The 18,174-nt window shown below is 40.4% G+C and overlaps 1 protein-coding gene across 1 annotated transcript in view; it reads left to right on the top strand.

The window, feature by feature from the left end:
• Nucleotides 1–2,317: 2,317 nt before the first annotated feature.
• Mep1a (meprin A subunit alpha) overlaps nt 2,318–18,174 on the top strand; it is a 29,959-nt gene continuing 14,102 nt past the window's right edge. Inside the window, exons 1-7 of the mRNA XM_031347602.1 lie at nt 2,318–2,433; nt 2,521–2,545; nt 2,641–2,691; nt 5,689–5,729; nt 6,612–6,687; nt 10,195–10,312; nt 13,300–13,475. Of these exons, the coding sequence (XP_031203462.1) occupies nt 2,368–2,433; nt 2,521–2,545; nt 2,641–2,691; nt 5,689–5,729; nt 6,612–6,687; nt 10,195–10,312; nt 13,300–13,475 (553 nt within the window). The 5' untranslated portion in view covers nt 2,318–2,367. The remainder of the gene's footprint in view (nt 2,434–2,520; nt 2,546–2,640; nt 2,692–5,688; nt 5,730–6,611; nt 6,688–10,194; nt 10,313–13,299; nt 13,476–18,174) is intronic.

The raw sequence follows: 18,174 nt of genomic DNA, 5'->3' as shown, positions 1-18,174 counted from the left end.
ATTGATCAATATATATTGAATTTAAAAAGTCTGTTTTCAATAGAAAACAAAACAAAACAAAACAAAACAAGCGAACCAACAAACAAAACTCACTGCTCTTCCAGCAGACTCAAATTAGAATCCCAGCACCCCTATCATCTGACTCACAAAGGTCTGTGATTCCAACTCCAGGGGATCTGAAACTTTCTTCTGGTATCAGAGGACCCCTGTACTCACACACACACACTCATACAGAGATGTAAACACTGTTTTTTAAGTTGGTGAGTTTTGCTCTGCATGTGTTTGAGCTCCTGTTAGTGAACAGATATCAGTAGGAACAGCTACCAGAACGAGTGCACTCTTAATTGAAAGCAGAAGGTGAGGCATACCAGGAGCAGGTGGAGGGAGAGGTCTGACATGTTTCCCAGAATAGTCCTGTGATACCTGGCTCTGGCTTTGATGGGATAAGAGAGTGCTGGCCCATAGTAGGGAATGGCTCATCATCTCCAACCTCTCCCCGTTTTCTTCCTCCACCCCTTACTCTCATCCCCTCACACGCATTGATGGGAGTCAGTCTGTCCAACCCCGTTAGAGAAAACTGTAATTTGACCTCTTTTTGTATAACAAAATAACTCATTGTTTACAGTATGCCAGTTGCTAGGGCACACAGAATAAAGCAAGAACTTTGCCCTCAGAGTTTGCATTTTACTGCAAAACCATAAATCCCTTCCCTTGTGGGGCTTGTGACTGCCTACAGATGCCTGGCATGGCACATAACTGGTAACTAATTAACAGCCGTAATTGAGCTTGTAAAAGACTGTCAGATTCTGCACCTTTCCTGAATCCTTGTTTTGATTCAGTTGTATGCAGTGTAAAGATCTTTGCTATCTGTGGCTTGTCCTTTAATTATATTAGACATTTGCTCCTAGAATCAACTTTTTAAAAAGAGTATCTACCATCAGGATTGAAAATAACCATCAATGCCTTTAAGTGAAGTTTCCTGTCCTGGTATCACATTTGCAAGACTGGGCTGGGTGTGATGGTTAGAGTTATATTGTCTTGGTACTCCCTGGAGTCTAAAGCAGGAGGAAGGGGAGTTCCAGGTCATCCTTGGTTACATAGCAAGTCAACCTGGGCTACAAGAGGAGGAGGAGGAAGAGGAAGAGGAAAAGGAGGAGGAGGAAAAGGAGGGAGAGGAGAAGGAGGTTAAATTTTAATATATCTAAATTAATCTTTCATTATAATTTCAAAGCTTTCCCTTATTTAAGCAACTTTACCCAATCTCAAGCTCTGAAATTTGCTAATCTCTATCTTTATCTTGAGCAGTGCTTCTTAACCTGTGGGTCAAGGCCCCATTAGATACCCTGAAGGACTTCTTCATAGGGATTTCATATCAGATCTCTTGTATATCAGATATTTACATTATGATCTACAACAATAGCAAAATTGCAGTTATGAATGAGCAATGAAGGACTTTTACATTTGGGTGTCACCATGAGATGAGGAACTCTAAGAAAGGATCTCAGCACTGGGGAGTTTGAGAGCCATTGTTCTAGAATTTCTATTTTCTGAACAACTTTTAACATTATTAAAGAGAGCAAAGTTTCCCTATAGCACTTTCAATTCCCTGTGTGTAACAAACTCCCATGTACACATGAGTGTCTTTTGATATTCTATTCCATTTCAATCCCTGAGATCTTTCTTTTGGTCATGAGCTATTCCCTAATTATCATAACTTTAAGAAGGTTCTTGGTATTTCTGTTATAGTGATTCCTGTTTTTGTTTTTAAACTTTCTTTTAGACAGTTTCTTATTTATTCTTGCACATTTATGCCTTTTTGTATAAATTTTAAAAATAGTCCTGTAAAGCTCCACTGAAAAACATTGGTAGGATCATTATTGAAGTGGCATTGAACGTATAGACTAATATTGTAGTGATCATGAACATTTTATTTTTGTGTATGAGAGGATATGGAGAAAGAAATAGAGAAAGAAGAGAAGCAGAGAGAAAGAGTATGAGCAGGCATTGGTGCCCTGCCATAATTGTGATCGTAACAAATCACAGAATTTTAGTTTATCTTTGATTGGCAATGTATAATATTATCATCCCTTAATGACTATTCATATTTCTGTCCTGAGTGTATAACTTGTTATCATATGGCTGTTCCACTGTGAACTTTTCAAGCTTTCTCCCAGTCTCTGGGTCATGAGCTTTTAGAGCAGGCTTCTCTGTACACTCCCACGAAAGTGTCATTCATTCTCATAGACTACATGTCCTAAGAGGCACAGTACCCGCACCAGGTTCAAAGTTTCCACTGTGACAGTGAGAGCAAGGTCCAGTAGGTTTTTATGGCAAGGAGGTTTTGCCAAATCCAGTGCATTTGCAATAATGCTTTGGACGCAGCCTGCGTGTCTTCTCTCACTGATTTTTTCTGCCCACGTAGCAGCTGTATCGGTGAGTAGATACTACCTACTTGCATAGATATTTAAGAAGATCCGTTGTAGCCTGTTACCCATTTTGTATATACTTGTTTCCTTTCAGATTAAGCATCTTTTGGATGGACATGGTAAGAGGCATTTCGTATGCAGTTTTTCTGAGTTGTCTTCAACAAGACTCAAGTTTTCCTCAACAGTGGTTTTTTTGTTATTTTTCTTTTGGCAGACCATGATGTAGATGTTGGGGAACAGAAGGATATTTCAGAAATCAACTTAGGTGAGCTCAGTGTCTGAAATATTGAGGCCTTGAAATCATGTGCTTATTATTTAAATCATCTGATTAATTAACCAATGAAACAAATTCTCTCTGTTCAGTCCTGGATGGCTGAAGCCAGGGTGGACCTAAGCTGGCATTCCCCCTTCTGCCTCTACCTTGAGACTTCCAGGATAGTGGATGGACAGCTCCATGCCTAATTTGAAAGGATTTAACAACACTGTGATAGGGTTACCTTTTGGAGAGACAAATTTATTGGTGCTTACTGGCATTAGAAGTTTCTAGAAAATGATAGTGTCTGAGAGAAAGAGGGTTACGCTAGACTGTGTGTGTTCATGTCAGTATAGGTGTAACTATGTGCAAGGAGGCTGGTCGTCATTTTCAGTTATATATCTTTGTTTTTGAGACAGGATCTCTCTCTGGTCTGTGTCTTGCCAAGCAGGTGACATAGACTAGTCAGTGAGACCCAGGGACCTACATGATTCTCTGCCTCTTTGTCATTGGGATCAAGTTACTCTGGGTTTTTTACTTGGGTTCTGAGGTCCAACAATTTTACCAGCTGAACCACCACCCCAGGCCCAAAGTTAGCTTTTTCTAAGAAAGCTAATGAGTCCTCACTGGATCTAAGATCATGTAACAAGTTTTCTGTTTATGAAAAATTCATAGTTTCTAGTTTGAAGGGGAAGAATGGGTGATTATTCTACTAGCTAAATAAACTATAAACAATAAGATGGTAGTTCTATTTTGTAAGAGAAAGATCCCAAGCCTGGACAGGCCAATAATATGTACTGATTGGCTAGTTGATGAGGTATAAAGGAGTAAATAATGTATTTCTATTTGGATAACTTGTTCAGAAATATATTTATTGAGGAACCCATGTTATCATCAGATACCAAGAAGAAAGACATCAAGGTGTTTCCTGTCTTGTCTCTACGTTCTGCTCCTGGAGCTTCAGAGAAGCCTTCACACAATGACATCTTTATATGGGACTTGTGTCAGTGGAGGGACATTTGGTCACAATCACCTTAGAGTTTGCAAAGACATCCATATCTAATGACATCCAAGTCTTGTAATGGGGGAAATGCTGGTTTCCTTATTCAGGAAGACATAGGAAACCTCCCATTGTTAGAGACCCACTCAAGATTGCAGGCTGCAGCAGTGAACACCCTCAGGGTCTTTAGACCCTAAATCGCAACAGCTGAGTGCTGTTTGAAGATGACAGACCTCTCAAAAAGGTGTGGTGGCAAACACCTGTAACCCCAGCACTGGGAAAACATAGGCAGGCAGTTCTGAGTTCAAGACCATCCTTGGCTACATGGAGAGCTCACAATCAACCTGAATTATATGAGACATGTTTAAAAAGAAATAGACTGGATGAAATGCTGGTACTCTAGTGAGTTAGGGGGAAGAGTGTGGTATATTGTAATCAGTGTTAATGTTTAGCAATTATTTGGCATTTCTTCCAATGATGATGATGATGATGATGATGATGATGACGACGACAATGACGACGACGATGACGATTTTGTTGTTGCTGCTGCTCCTGCTGTTCTGAGTTTCTCTCCATAGCCCTGGCTGTTCTAAAACTTGCTTTGTAGACCAGGTTAAACTCAAGCTCAGAGGTCTTCCTTCCTCCACTCCAGGAGTGCTGGGGTCAAAGGTGGGCACCACCATGCCTGAGTGATGATTAGCTATTCCTGTTTGGAGCACATTCTAAATCACCTTTATGAGTAGTATTGTTTTTTGAAGTACCACGGATACTCATATAGTTAAGGAAACCTGATAATAATTAATCAAAGCCAAGACTTGAACCCAGGCAGGCCTATCCTGTGCATTTTTAACTAGGATAAAGTTAAAAATTAATGAATTAATTAAAGGTTATTTTAAAAGATAAATTGAGCTCATTCAGTGGTTGGGAAGTTTTCCTATGATCTTTCCCTTTATGAATCTTAGTTTTAGAAGTTTTGGGGGGACATAGATAAGCAAGTCAAGTAGTGAGTGTAGGTCCATTCGACAAAGCATCTGAAAAGCAGGGTCTGGAGACATACATAGCTTTGAATGGATCTGCACATAGTCTCCAGGTATTTGTTATCGCAAGGGCATTGTCCCTGGCTTAGGTTCGGAGGCTGCCTTCTTCCTCTTGGGAGGAAGTCCCCTCAGTGCATTTACCTAGGTGAAGGAGCGGAGCCATAAAAGGGCTGGGATGGGACACCAGCTATAAAGCTCACCTGGACAATGACCTCCCAGTTCATAACCTCTCTGAGCTCCATTTTTTTTCCTAAAGATTTATTTATTCATTTATTGTATATGAGTACACTGTAGCTGTCTTCAGACACACCAGAAAAGGGCTTCAGATCCCACTACAGATGGTTGTCAGCCACCATATGCTTTCTGGGAATTGAACTCAGGACCTCTGGAAAAGCAGTCAGTGCTCTTAACCACTGAACAATCTCACCAGCCCCATTTTTTTTTTCTTTAAAGAAGCAAAGCTTTAGAGTTCATCAACAACATAATCCCTTCTAATTCATTTTAGTTATATGGTTATTTTTAAAATATTATTATTTTCTACATATAGATGTTTCTACTGCATGCATGTCTATGTACCACATGTATGTCTGGTACCCATAAAGATCAGAAAAGGGCATCGGTCTCCCTGTAATTGTGTTACAGATGATTGTGAGCTGCCATGGGGTGCTGGGAACCTAATTCAGGTCCACTATAAGAATAATCAGTGTTCTTAACTACTGAACCATCTCTCTAGGCTAGTTCTAAGGTTCTGGAAGAAGGATTTTTTATTCCAAAATTGAAAAGGGCATATTAATATGTAATACTTACTGGCTGTTCATATCTACTTAGGTAGAGGGAAAGATTTGCAATTTTAAAAAGAGATAGTAACTGTATGGAATGAAAGCTATACAATGGCAAAGATTAATTATATCATGACCTGTCTTTTATTGTTGCTGACTTCAAATATCCTTTGTTTTTTTCAATCCACCCCAGCTGCAGGCCTGAACCTCTTTCAAGGGGACATCCTTCTGCCTGTGAGTGCTGACAATGACATATATTCTGTGCCTCAGGAACTGTGGCCCCTCTGGAGGCTCAACCGGTGCTCAGGGGCTAGCATCATGTTGAACACTATGGAGGGGAAGCAAAGATTCATGTATAACCTATATCATATAAGAACATCCCTATAGTTGATAGTTATAAAAAACCCAAAAGCACAGAAAAGTATACAAATATCAAATAGTTTATTTATCCAGTTTTTTTCCCAATAAGCAAAGAATAGAAAGGGTGTAGTCTGGCGTGTTTGCAGATGCTGACCCAGAGTTAACAGTTAGCTGGCCCTTTCATTTTACTCTTATTAATGCCTCTGAATCTCCATACGTTATCTCTAAGGAGTTCCCGTTGTTTTTATATTCAGAAGATAAATTCTCTAAATTAGGTGGGTTCCTTTTGGTATGAGTCAAGTGAGAGTTATGAAGGTGACCATGGTCTTCTCAGTTGCCTTTGTTTTTGATTCTTCAGGTCTTTTTTTTTTTTTCCATTTTAATATTATCACCTAATCTACAAAGTAGCTGGTTCCCTTAAGGCATTTTTCATATCTGCTTACCTTGTCCTTCCCCATCTCCCCAATCCCCACCCATGCTGAAACCCTTCCAGCCCCTGTAATACCTCTCCCACTAAAAACTCTGGGGTTCTATCACCTGACTCACCTTGCTCTCTTTTATATTATGAGTCCCTTTCCAGTTTCCTGACCCCTGTTCCACCTGAATACCAAGATATAGCTACTGAGAACTAGAAACCAGGACCTACCTGTACTTGTGGCACATACATACAAGGGGATTTTATCCAGCTGTAAATAGAAATGAAACTGTAGGGGGAAAGCTGGAATTGGGCAACATGTTTGCTTTTGTCTTCCACAGAGAACCAGAAATGCCCTGAGAGATCCGAAAAGCAGATGGAAGTTCCCCATTCCATACATTCTGGCTGACAATCTGGGTAATGGAGGTTGTTCTTGACTAGACGTGGGTAAACTCTTCTCTCCCACTTCTCCTGGTCACGGGGTTCAGAACAATACATAAAGAATCCTGAAGATTATCTTGTGGGAAGGAAGTAATGACATTTTTTTCTTTGTCCAGTCTGCGAGAGTGTCAAAAAACAAGTCAAGGCTTGGGCAGATGACTCAGTCAGGAAAATGCTTGCTTTCCAAGCATAAAGACTTGAGTCCAATCCCCAGTACACATGTAAAAATGTCTGGCAGGTTAATTTATGCTCGTAATCCCAGTGTATGGATGAAAGAGACAGGTAAGTCCTTGGGGACCTGAATCAGCCAGCCCAGCCCTCTTGGTGAACTCCAGAACAATGAAAGACCCTACCTTGAGATAAAGTGAATGACACCAGAGGAGCAGCACCCCAAATTGACTTCTGACCCCCACACTCAAACTTGCACATGTATACCCTTCTCAACACAAGCATGAGCACACACGTGCATGTATGCACTCATGTGTGCACAGACATGGTCAGAAGTTACTGCACACATAAAAAATGTTAGCAAAATCAGGAACAATGTAAAGAACAAAATTGAATATTTTTGACTTTCTTCTTTCTCTTAATAAGACCTACATACACTGCATTTTAGTCCCTATTAGAAATATTAATTGGTAGAAAATTAATGACTAGTAGATGCCACAAACGGGTGGTTGGCTGATCCTCAAGTAACTGACTAATAACTACACAATGACTCCTTGCTTGCAATTCTTGAGAGGCTGATGGAGAAGTTGAGAGGGGAAACCAGGACAGGCTGCATCATCTTGCTCTATATCTGGGCTCTCCCTTCTCTCAGCATATGTCGATTGTGTTTTGGTATTTTCCAGTCACCATTTCTAATAATTTTTCCTGTAGTGGTAGTTTATTAATCTGCTCTAATCTCCCCAGCAGAAGCTGCATGATGCCCAAATACTCTGGATTCTCTCTCTCTCTCTCTCTCTCTCTCTCTCTCTCTCTCTCTCTCATACACACACACACACACACACACACACACACACACACACACACACTTCTATTTTAATATGCCTTTAAACAGGACAATGGCTAGGTCACTCCCAAACTTCTACATTGCTAATGCCTCCCCTCCAATACTCTTGAGTTATTGCTTACTAAAAATCTATATTCCATCTTTGGTACTCCAGACCCAAGCGGGGTGAGGGGTGGGTGCATGGGTTCACTCTTCCCCAGCTCTTACTCGATTGCACACTCTCTCTTCTACAGCTCCCAGTCGTGCATCTTATTCCTTTCCTGGCAATGATGATCCATTCCTTCTTCTTCAGTACGCTTGCCCATGAATCCTAAAGTCCTGCCTCAGTCTGCCTGCTCGGCTACTGGCCACTGTCAACTTTATTTACCAATCAGAACCAGCTGAGAGCAGGGACCCTCAGCATCTCACCTTCGGGATGCTCATACAATTTGGGAACCCATAATGCAAGCATTAAACCAAATTCACAACATTTTGGGTGAACAAAGAGACAAAAACACTGCTGCTCTCAGCTGTTTATTGGGAAATGAAGTCAAATTCCCACATGCTTTGCCAGCATGTTTGTAGATTCACAGAGTACCTATACTTCCTGGAGCTTTATTTACGAAACTACCGTGGAAGGAGTTTTTTGTTTGTTTGTTTTGTTTTTTGTTTTTGTTTTTGTTTTTACAGTTGCTGTTTTTGTTCCTGGTTCACTCATCTGCACTGCCCCCTCATGTGCCAAAGACTGTACCTTTACCTGATATGTTTCTGGAGCTTTACTCTATCTCGGTGAAGTAAACATAGAGTTTTCCAGCGTGCACAGGACTCCTCTGTGCACTGGGAGCCTCTGTGCACTTGCCTAGCTGTGTGTGCTCCTTTGCCTTCATAAAGCTCTGGACTCCATCCCCAGAAGCCCATAAAGCAGCATGGTTGGGAACACCCAAAAACCCAGAACTTGGTAGATGAAGGCATGAGAATCCAAAGTTCAAGGTCAAGACAATTTTGTTGAGTTTAACTTGCTATTTAAGCATATCAGATCTGCGAAGTAATGTTAAAATAACTAAATGTGAGAAATCTTAGGTCATTATTTTCTCAAATGTCCTCCTTGTCTCTTCCATACTTTGAGAACTAATCACAAATGCATTGGGCTTACTGGTATTTTCTCCTTAGTTATTGAGGGTCTGATCTTTTTTTTTTATTAATATTGTCCTGTGATTCTTTTCCTGTCTGCAGTTTTCTCTTCAAATCATTCAGTAAATTTGCATAGAAACCTGTATTCAGCTACTTTTTTTTTTTGTCATGACTAAATACCTAACAGATTGACTAAAAGAGCAGAGGCCTGTACAGTTTGGAAGCTCTGTCACACAGGGGAAGGCATGGTGGCAGCAGTGTGAGGTCGCTGATCACATTACACACACAATCTGGAAGCAGAGAGAAGTGAATGCTAAGCTCTGCTCACTCCATCTGTTTTATTCAGACCAGGGCCCCAGCCCGTGGGGTGGGTACCATGTTCAGAGTGGGTCTTCCCCCTGTAGTCGAACTTACTTGAAATGCCTTCATAAACCCACCCAGAGCCTTGCTTTCATGGTGAGTCCCCCCAAATGATGATGAAGATTCACTGCCACAAATCCCGATTGAATTTTCATTTGATTCTTTCATATAAATTGTATGCCTCTGCTGAGAGTCTCTGTTGGTTCTTCTTTTTCTTCAAATCCTTGAACAAATATACGATCGCACTTTAAACTCTGTTAATTCTAACATTTGAGTCATCCTGTGCTCTGTAGATCATGTTTCCTTGTTGGTCACACACTGATGGTTTTTGGCTCGGTATTGTAGTGCTGTGGATCTTGCCCTCGAGAGAGGTGCTATGTGCTGTGGGGTTCCTTGCAATGCTATTAAGTTCTGGATTACTGTGCTAAGAATTTGGCTGGCATTTTGGAGGCTTGGGTTTGGTTTTGGTCTTATTTCAAAGCAGATCCCAGAATGCTAGGACATAGTCTTGATTCCTAGGTCTCCTGGGTCTCTCTGGGGTTTTAGTGGAATGCCCAAGGATGTTCCTGGTCCCCCCAGTTTCATACAGCTTTAACTCCTTGTCATCCTTTGTTTCTCTGTTGCTTTAAAAGGCGAAATGAAGGGTGAAAACTCTCATTTCCTTTTGCAACCCTGAGGCCGCAGTTCATCTCTGAACATGAATTGGAGGCAGGAAGTGCAGCAGAGACCATGGAGGAGTTCTGCTAACTGGCTTGCTCTCATGGCTCACTCAGTTTGCTTTTTTATACAACATCTAAATTATGAACGAGCACCATGTGTGTGACTAACTTCAAATTTAGTTATTAATGAATTGAGTTACCCCCGTCCCAGGAAAGAAAACAAATGTACATGGGACCCCTGTGTATTTCGTACCAGTGGTACGGTCCTCTGTATGCTATGTATAAGCTATGCCTTTTATCCAAAATCTAAATAATGCCTGCCTGCCTGCCAATGTTTTACAGATCTGAACGCCAAAGGAGCCATCCTCAACGCCTTTGAGATGTTCCGCCTCAAGTCTTGTGTGGATTTCAAGCCCTATGAAGGGGAGAGCTCGTACATCATTTTCCAGAAATTTTCTGGGTTAGTATGAACTATTACAAAGCATGAATATCATGTATCCTTAAGTTTCTAAAATGTTGCACATCTATTTTGAAAGCTTAAAGAAACTATAAGAAAAAAAACAAAATCAAATTTTTTGAGCTATCTTTGCAGCCTCGACCTTCTTATTTAATTTGTATGTATGTATGTATGTATGTATGTATGTATGTTTGTATGTATGTATGTGTATATGTGTGTGTGTGTGTGTGTGTGTGTGTGTGTGTGTGTATGGATCAGTAGCATTTGAATCAGCATCTAGAGATACAGGATGCTAATAAGTTAGGAAAATAGGCAGGTAAGACAATGTGATGGTTACCAAGCAACTTCCAATCTCTGGCAACAATGAAAACTACCGGCAAAGCCCTTCCTATTGGTCCAGATTTCACAGTGGAAAGCCAAAAGGAGACTGTTTGTGGGAAATTCTAGTTTGCTAACACAAGAAGAAAACTGAACTTGTGAGAAAAAAAAATGATTTTAGGAAAAAGAGGGTGAAGGACATTCCATGATAAACTTAGAGAGTCTTTTAAGATTCCCTAGTCCACCTGTTTTGGAGGGAAGTTTCGGGTTGTTTTTGCCGAACACCTGTCAGGAGGAAGCTAGGCAGTAGATCAGTGACTCTTACTGCTATGGGCAAATTCCTAATATGAGCAATTTAAGGGAGGGAAGATTTATTCTGGTTTACAATGTGGGAAGGAATATAGCTTAATGTAAATTAATTATTTATTATAGCTAGCCTGTATAAAGAACATAGAATCCTGTTATTTCAGTTGCAATCTCTAAGCCTAGATTGGGCATGCCATGAGCGATTGTAGCTTGCATCTCAGTCCCTTGCGACTTACTATTTGAGTCTTACTTGGGTTATTTTGGTTCCATCAGTCTACTCTCAGGATCCACTTCTCCTGATCACATGCTCATGATCCATCTGGCCTCATTATGGCCTCCTCCTCCTCTCTCTCTCTCCTGTGGTCCCTATCTGTGCCCCCCCACCCCAGCCCAATAACGGATACTCCCGCCTACCTTTATTCTCCCCAGTAATTCGCCATAGCCACTTTTTAAAGCCAATACCTTTAAATTTGGGAGCAAGGTTTATACAACAAAGACTGGTGTCTGGTCTGGGGACAACCAGATCTTGGGGACCAGTATTTAGCATTTGTATACACAGCACCAGACCAACTCCCAACAGTCCATGGTGGTGAGGAAGGCAGGGTAAGGTGGCTGGGACATTGGACTCTTAGTGGAGGGGAAAATGTCCAAGCCCACATCTAGGTTTGAAAACCCAAACCCACGAGTCCCCGAGCAAAACGACCAACCAGTTCCTAAGCCTGAAATCCCATCAGTCCCTGGGCTTGGCTTGAAGTCTCACCAAACTCCACCTAGGAAATCTCTACACTGAAAGACTCTGCCCCCAAGAAACTCTACATTAAACCTGTCTCCTGCTCAGTTCCCTGCTGTTTCTTGCCCAGGTAGAAGCAGCCACCATCTTGTGTCTTTCCCAGTAAACCTCTTGTGTGAAGTTCGTTGTGTCATGTGACTTTGTGGCATTCCTTGGCTCCTGACTGCCAGGATGCCTTTCTCTTCAGAGCTGTATTGCTTACACTGGTGAAACCTCCCCACACAGAGCTGCAACACTCCCATTGGGAAAGCCTATTCCCTCGGAGCTGTAACACAGCCAAGAAGTAGAAAGCAGACAGGAAGCTGGGCTATTAAACCTCAAGGCAGGTCTCATGTGAATGAAGCTCGTCTCCAGTAAGATGCCACCTCCTAAAGTTTCCATGGCTTCCAAAACAGCCTGGGACAAATACGGGGGGTCGGGGTGGGGGGAGAGGCTAAGAGGTACATTTCATGATCAACTGCTAACAAAAGGCAAGAGGCATTCTATGAGTGAGGAATTCAGGGAATCTGCCAGGAGTTCCCTAGGCCACTGGTTTCTTAGGGAAGTTTCGGGCTTGCCTACAATTCTTCAGTATGATGTAAGCAGTCTTCCCGATGTGGTCAAACTATATCTAAAGATGTGAACTTCTGCACTCATTAAATTGTTTTATTATGGAGACTCTTCATAATCATGAACTTCATCTCTGCTCCTTACAGGAAATTTAGAAATTCCCTAAAGACAGCATTTAAATCAGCCACGGGCATCACGAAAAGAAAGTATTTTAATCTAAAAGCAATAGTGTTGTTCTTTGGAATGCCCTGTGGGTTTATGAAAGAGAAGGAAAATATCAATTGTCTCTCTTTGATGTCTTGTTATGATCTGTTCGCCTGCAGGGAAGAGTGGCTTTTAGGATGGATTACCACTCTAAACTGGCCTGAGAATACAAAGGTTGCTTGCTGAGAACATACTGTACTTAAGTACTTAACTCTTATCTTATCATCGAGCCATGAATATATGGAAATGCTTTCCTTTCTGGTTTTAAAAGTCTCCCTTTAAACGTTTTGTTTTGAATTGATCCAAGCAACTGGGCACATCATGCCTCCTACATGTACACATAAGGATAAGGAGCGCATCCTTCGGTACAAAGTTGTGGCTGGTTGAAAGGAGTAAGTTTTGATGTTGTGAGGCACAGTTAACTAGCTATAACTAACAATACGATGTTGGACATTTCCAAACAGGCAGAAGAGAGAGCTTTGAGTGAGTCTGTAGCCTCAGTCAGTACCTGGATACTCTAAAGTCTGACTAGCTAGGCTGCTCTGGGATACTGTCTCTGCCTTCCAAGGTACATGTATACCCTGCTACTGCCTTTTAAATTGACAGCGGGGATTCGAACTCTGGTCCTCATTCTTGCAAGTGTTCCACTAAGCAATCTCCCAGCCTCCAATTAAAAGCAAAACCAAAAACCAAAAACCAAACCCAACTTTCTTCTTTTTGTCCTGGAATCTTATAAATTTTAGTCATTTAAAATATATAAACTACATATAAACATATAAATTATGACTCCATGAAAACATTTTCCTCCCCTTCCTTTTGAAAGGTGCTGGTCTATGGTTGGTGATCAACATGTGGGACAGAACATTTCCATTGGCGAGAGGTGTGACTATAAGGGCATCATTGAACATGAGATCCTGCATGCTCTGGGATTCTTCCACGAGCAGTCAAGGACTGACCGGGATGATTATGTGAACATTTGGTGGGATGAAATCATTACAGGTGTGTATGAACTCGGCATAGTAGGCATGAACTGCTACTGTTTTCATGGCTTTCTGAGAACATCTGTGTCAGGGCTAGGCTGGCTAGGAGAGTCAGTCTCTGATGCAGGACTGGTCCCTGAATGGGAGGATGGGTGACTCACCATGGGGGGGGGCGTCATTTGAAAGTCAGAAGTGTATGTTTTGTATCAGTATTTTGTTAAAGCTCGATCTAAAAGTCTTTTTCTTGTCGTGATGAGTAAAATGAATTGGATTTCAGAGGACGTTAGGGCTGTTTTCTTCATAGCAGCTTCAGAAGGCCACGGTGAGGATGATGGCTACCAGACATTCCAGGAGGTTTCCTGCAACTGGGTGTGTACACGTGTGTTATGTGCCTGTGTGTGTATGGGTATATCCATTTAATATGTGTGTGTGTGTTGGCAAATTTTTATGCCAACTTGATTTAAGAGAACTATACATATACATTCTATATTATATTTATAGACATTGTTTACATACATAATAACAAATATATACTATATATTATGTATAGGTAATTACATATAATATAATATACATCATTATATATATTTTTTAAAATGGCTACAATTTGTAAGATTTCAGGACAAGAAGAAAGTTATGGTTTGGGGTTTTTTGTTTGTTTGTTTGTTTGTTTGTTTTATTGGGGACTGGGAGATTTTTTTAGTGGAACACTTGCTATGCAAGAATGAGAACCAGAGTTCAAATCCCCAGTGTCAATTTAGGATCACGTGGGAACAGATAACTTTAATGGAGAAACCGCTCTGATAGAATCGACCTGTACACAAGTTTCAGTGCCTTTCCCTTGACCGGGATGATTGATGGGGAGGACCCAGCCCTTCATGAGCAATGTCACACACATCTGGACAGGTAGTCCTGGTGTGTCTAAGAAATCAGGCTGAGAAAGTCTTGGAGAGCAATCCAGTTAGCACCCTTCCTCCATGGCTTCTGCTTCCATTCCTGCTTCAGGATTCCTTCTCCAACTTCCTTTAAACTGTGAGGTGGAAGTCTAAGATGAAGTAAACCCTGTCCTCCGAAGCCGCTTTTGGTCCTAATCAGTTATCACATCAGTAGACGCCCAGCTAAGACAATGTGTCTGTTTATATGTGTATGGGTGTGTGAGTGCATGTGTATGTACGCTATGAGCATATGGATATGTGCATGTATGTATATATGTATGTGTATGCACATGTGTGCAGGTGGATATGTATGTAAGTGTGTATGCCTATGTGTATGCACATGTGAATGTATGTATATGTACTTTGAGTGTAGGAATTAGTTCAGGATGTGGAAAAACATTCTTTCAAGCCATAAGGAAATAGTGAAACTTCACTATGGTAGAAAGGACTTCACTCGTAGCACACATGCCCTGAGTAAATAATTTTCCTGCACAGGAATTTTTATTTCAATTCCAGTGTCATGAATAGGTTCATACATGGCCATGTTTATATAGGTGTTTGACTTTTAAGGGCTTGTAAGAACTCTTCCAGCTTTAAAATTAAACCTGAATCCAGTAAAGACTCCTGTCAGCACCGCTTATGTGGTGGTAAAATGGTCAGTGGTCCTTCAGGAGGGCAGATAGAGCTCGCTAATATGTCAGACTTCCCTATATGGCTTCTCAACCTGTGTCACTCCCAACCCATCATATTCTGATAATCCCATGAATATGGAATGATAGAAAAATAACAGGAAAGCTGTAATCTGTAAAAGCTTTGTCACAGGCATGCAACACACACACCCAAGCACACACGCATGCACACACACACACACACACACACACACACACACACACACACACACAAACACATGCACACCAATGCATTTTACTATGTAAGCTCTGGAGTCATATAGTCTTAGGTGGGGGTTCCCTGGAGCCAGTTTGTGTTACCGCCCAGCAGTAACATTAAAGAGAGGGTTATTCTGGGAAACGGAGTTAGAAGGAAAAGCAATGGTAAGAGAGAGTTTGGGAGAATATAGGGTGGCCAAAGTTATACCTGTCCATGTGGAAGGTTTAAAAAAATTAGACAGGAGTCGTGACTGCTCAGCCATCTTGAATTTAATGCCCTGATTGTTACAAGCCAACAGATAGAATAGGTGAGGTAAACCCCTCCCACAAGTTCGTCAGCATGCCGGCCCAATCAGCGACTTCTTTTGGTCTCTGTAGGGGTGGGACTTCCGATGTTACTGGAACCAGGAGCGAGATGTGGCAAATAGCAGGAGGTGGACAGAGAAGTGTGGTTATGAGAGGCAGGCCTCAAGCCAAGAGGGTTACAAGTTTGGGAATCTTTTTCCTCAGAGATGCTATTTCAGATAAGACTCAATGTGTTTGTCTCTCAGTGCTGACTGTACCATAACTGGGCATGTAGGGAAAGGGGAATGAGCGTGCAGGCAAAAGTACTATATCCCTGACTATGACCCTTAGAGCTCTCTTAGACTGCCTACATTTGCCTACAGGTCTGAATTTCTTACCTTCCTACACATAGAGTTGGCTTTGCTGAAATTTTCATTAGCATTAAAAAAATCCTATTTCTAAGACTTGAGGGAAGTAATACTCGGTGACTTTTAAAGACAGTTTTAAGGCAAATGATGTCCACTTATCAGTGAAGCACACTGGCTGATGCAATCCAGTGTGATTTGCTCAGTGCTGGGTGAGCCAGGGTTGCTCAACACATATCTCCCTCTTATCTCTGTTTGCATCACATCCAATTCTGTATATCGATATTGCCTGCAGTCACTGGATTACTGTGGTCCAAGGAGACAGAAACCCAGTGAGACAAACAAAGCCAGCTTGACTCCCAGAGTCATTTGTGTATTTTACTGTAGGTCATCTCCAGCCCATGCAGCCACAAGTGTATCCCAAGGCCAATACACTGACGGATACACTGTGATGCAGTTTCTGTCCCCATTCTCTAGATCAGGATTGCGTTTCTTCTTTTCCACTAAGGAAAAGATTCAACTTCTGAGATCGAGCAGAGGTTGACAAGCTATAGTCCCATGAGGTGGAGCTGCTTTTACAATAAAAACAACCACACCCACTGGTTTATGCCTTGTATATGTACAACTCTTTACTTACAAGAAGGTAATTAAACACCTCTCAGCTCTTCCTATCTGGGTGGTTGAAACAGTAAGTTACTGGTGACTGGACAATTTCAGGACATCGATGGTGCTTTGTAGCTCAACTCTTCATGTCCCAAAACATCTTACTCCTTCCTACTAATGTTAACCACAACCCATTTCCTTTAACAGGAAAATATATTTTTCTTCTTATCTTGTTTTCACTTACATATGTTCTTCCTAGACCAAGGAACATAAGCTTTGATCAAGACAATTCTTCCTTGCTAGCTGCTTACCTTTCCCATTGAACCTTGAAGTTCATTTTCACAACACATAAAGAGCTGGCCAGGTAGAAAGAGAAATGTGCTGATGGGTGAGGTCATTAGGAGGGGTATCTTAACATAATACTGAATATTTTCCTTAATTCAAAAAATTCTTCTCTTTTCATTTATAATTCTTGTCTTAGGTTTGATATTTTACTTTATTTCTAAAAACCACACACATATACACACTCTCTCATACAATTATATGAAATAATACTATGAATATATAAGTATATGTATTAGTAGAACATGAATCCTTTATGGTCATTCCAACAATCTTAAACATTCTATTTTGGGTTTTTTATGGGGGGGTTTCAATGCTTTGTTTTAAAATTTTATTGCATTATAATGAGAAAAGTTACATGATTTCAATTTATCTGAATTTGTTAACATTTAAAAACATATTTTAAGTAAATAGAATTAAATCACATTCTTGTTTTCCTTTTGTACCCCAACTCCTCCCAGAGACCCCCTTCAATACCTACAGTATCTTTTTGTCATTCATATTCTTTAAAATTTATGAAATATTATAATAAAAATGAGTATTATGAAAGTTGTTTAGTATAAAACAACAATCAATTTATCAGTCCCATGTAGATGCTTCTCTATGGCAATACTGAAAATACATACATTTTTCTCAGTATACATATTAACTGTATATTTCAAAATAATACATCACTACTATTATTTTCTTAAACGAACATAAATATATAAAGTGTTTTTGTTTGTTTGTTTTGTATTTACTAGAGCTTAAAATCTTGGCTTTTACTGTGGTAACTTGATACAAGAGTTACAAACATCAAGCAAAGCATTCAGTCTCACTGTTGTTCTCTTACAAACCTCTTCCAATTTAATTGTCTACATTTCTTTTGGGTATATAAATACTTTTAAAATATGTAAGCTGTTCTGAAAACCATAGTATATTGCAAAAATATGAAATAAACAATACTACTAATAGAGAGGCTGAGATAGAAGAAGCAAGATCTCAAGACTATTATGTTGAACACAGCAAGACACTGTCACGAACAAACAAACTGAAAGTGCATATGGATTGTATAATATTGGACCTATTTCTCCAGTTACCAAATTAGAGAGACCATTGGATGACAGTCAATAAATTTCTAATTCCTCATATTTTTGGATTTCAATCGATTAGGATATGTTGGTAATATTAATTTTCATGTTAAGATATTAAGAAAAAGTAATTGTTACTTCCTGTTGTTTTTATGGAATTAGATTTGTGTGGATTTGTTGAAAGATTACTTTCTTGCTTCTTCTAGGGTGTAGGTTTGCTCCTTATGTTGA

The sequence above is a fragment of the Mastomys coucha genome, unplaced genomic scaffold (assembly GCF_008632895.1).
Source record: "Mastomys coucha isolate ucsf_1 unplaced genomic scaffold, UCSF_Mcou_1 pScaffold3, whole genome shotgun sequence".
Taxonomy (NCBI): Eukaryota; Metazoa; Chordata; class Mammalia; order Rodentia; family Muridae; genus Mastomys; species Mastomys coucha.
Note: the sequence above shows the minus strand (reverse complement) of the source record. Positions and strands in the feature narration are given on the sequence as shown.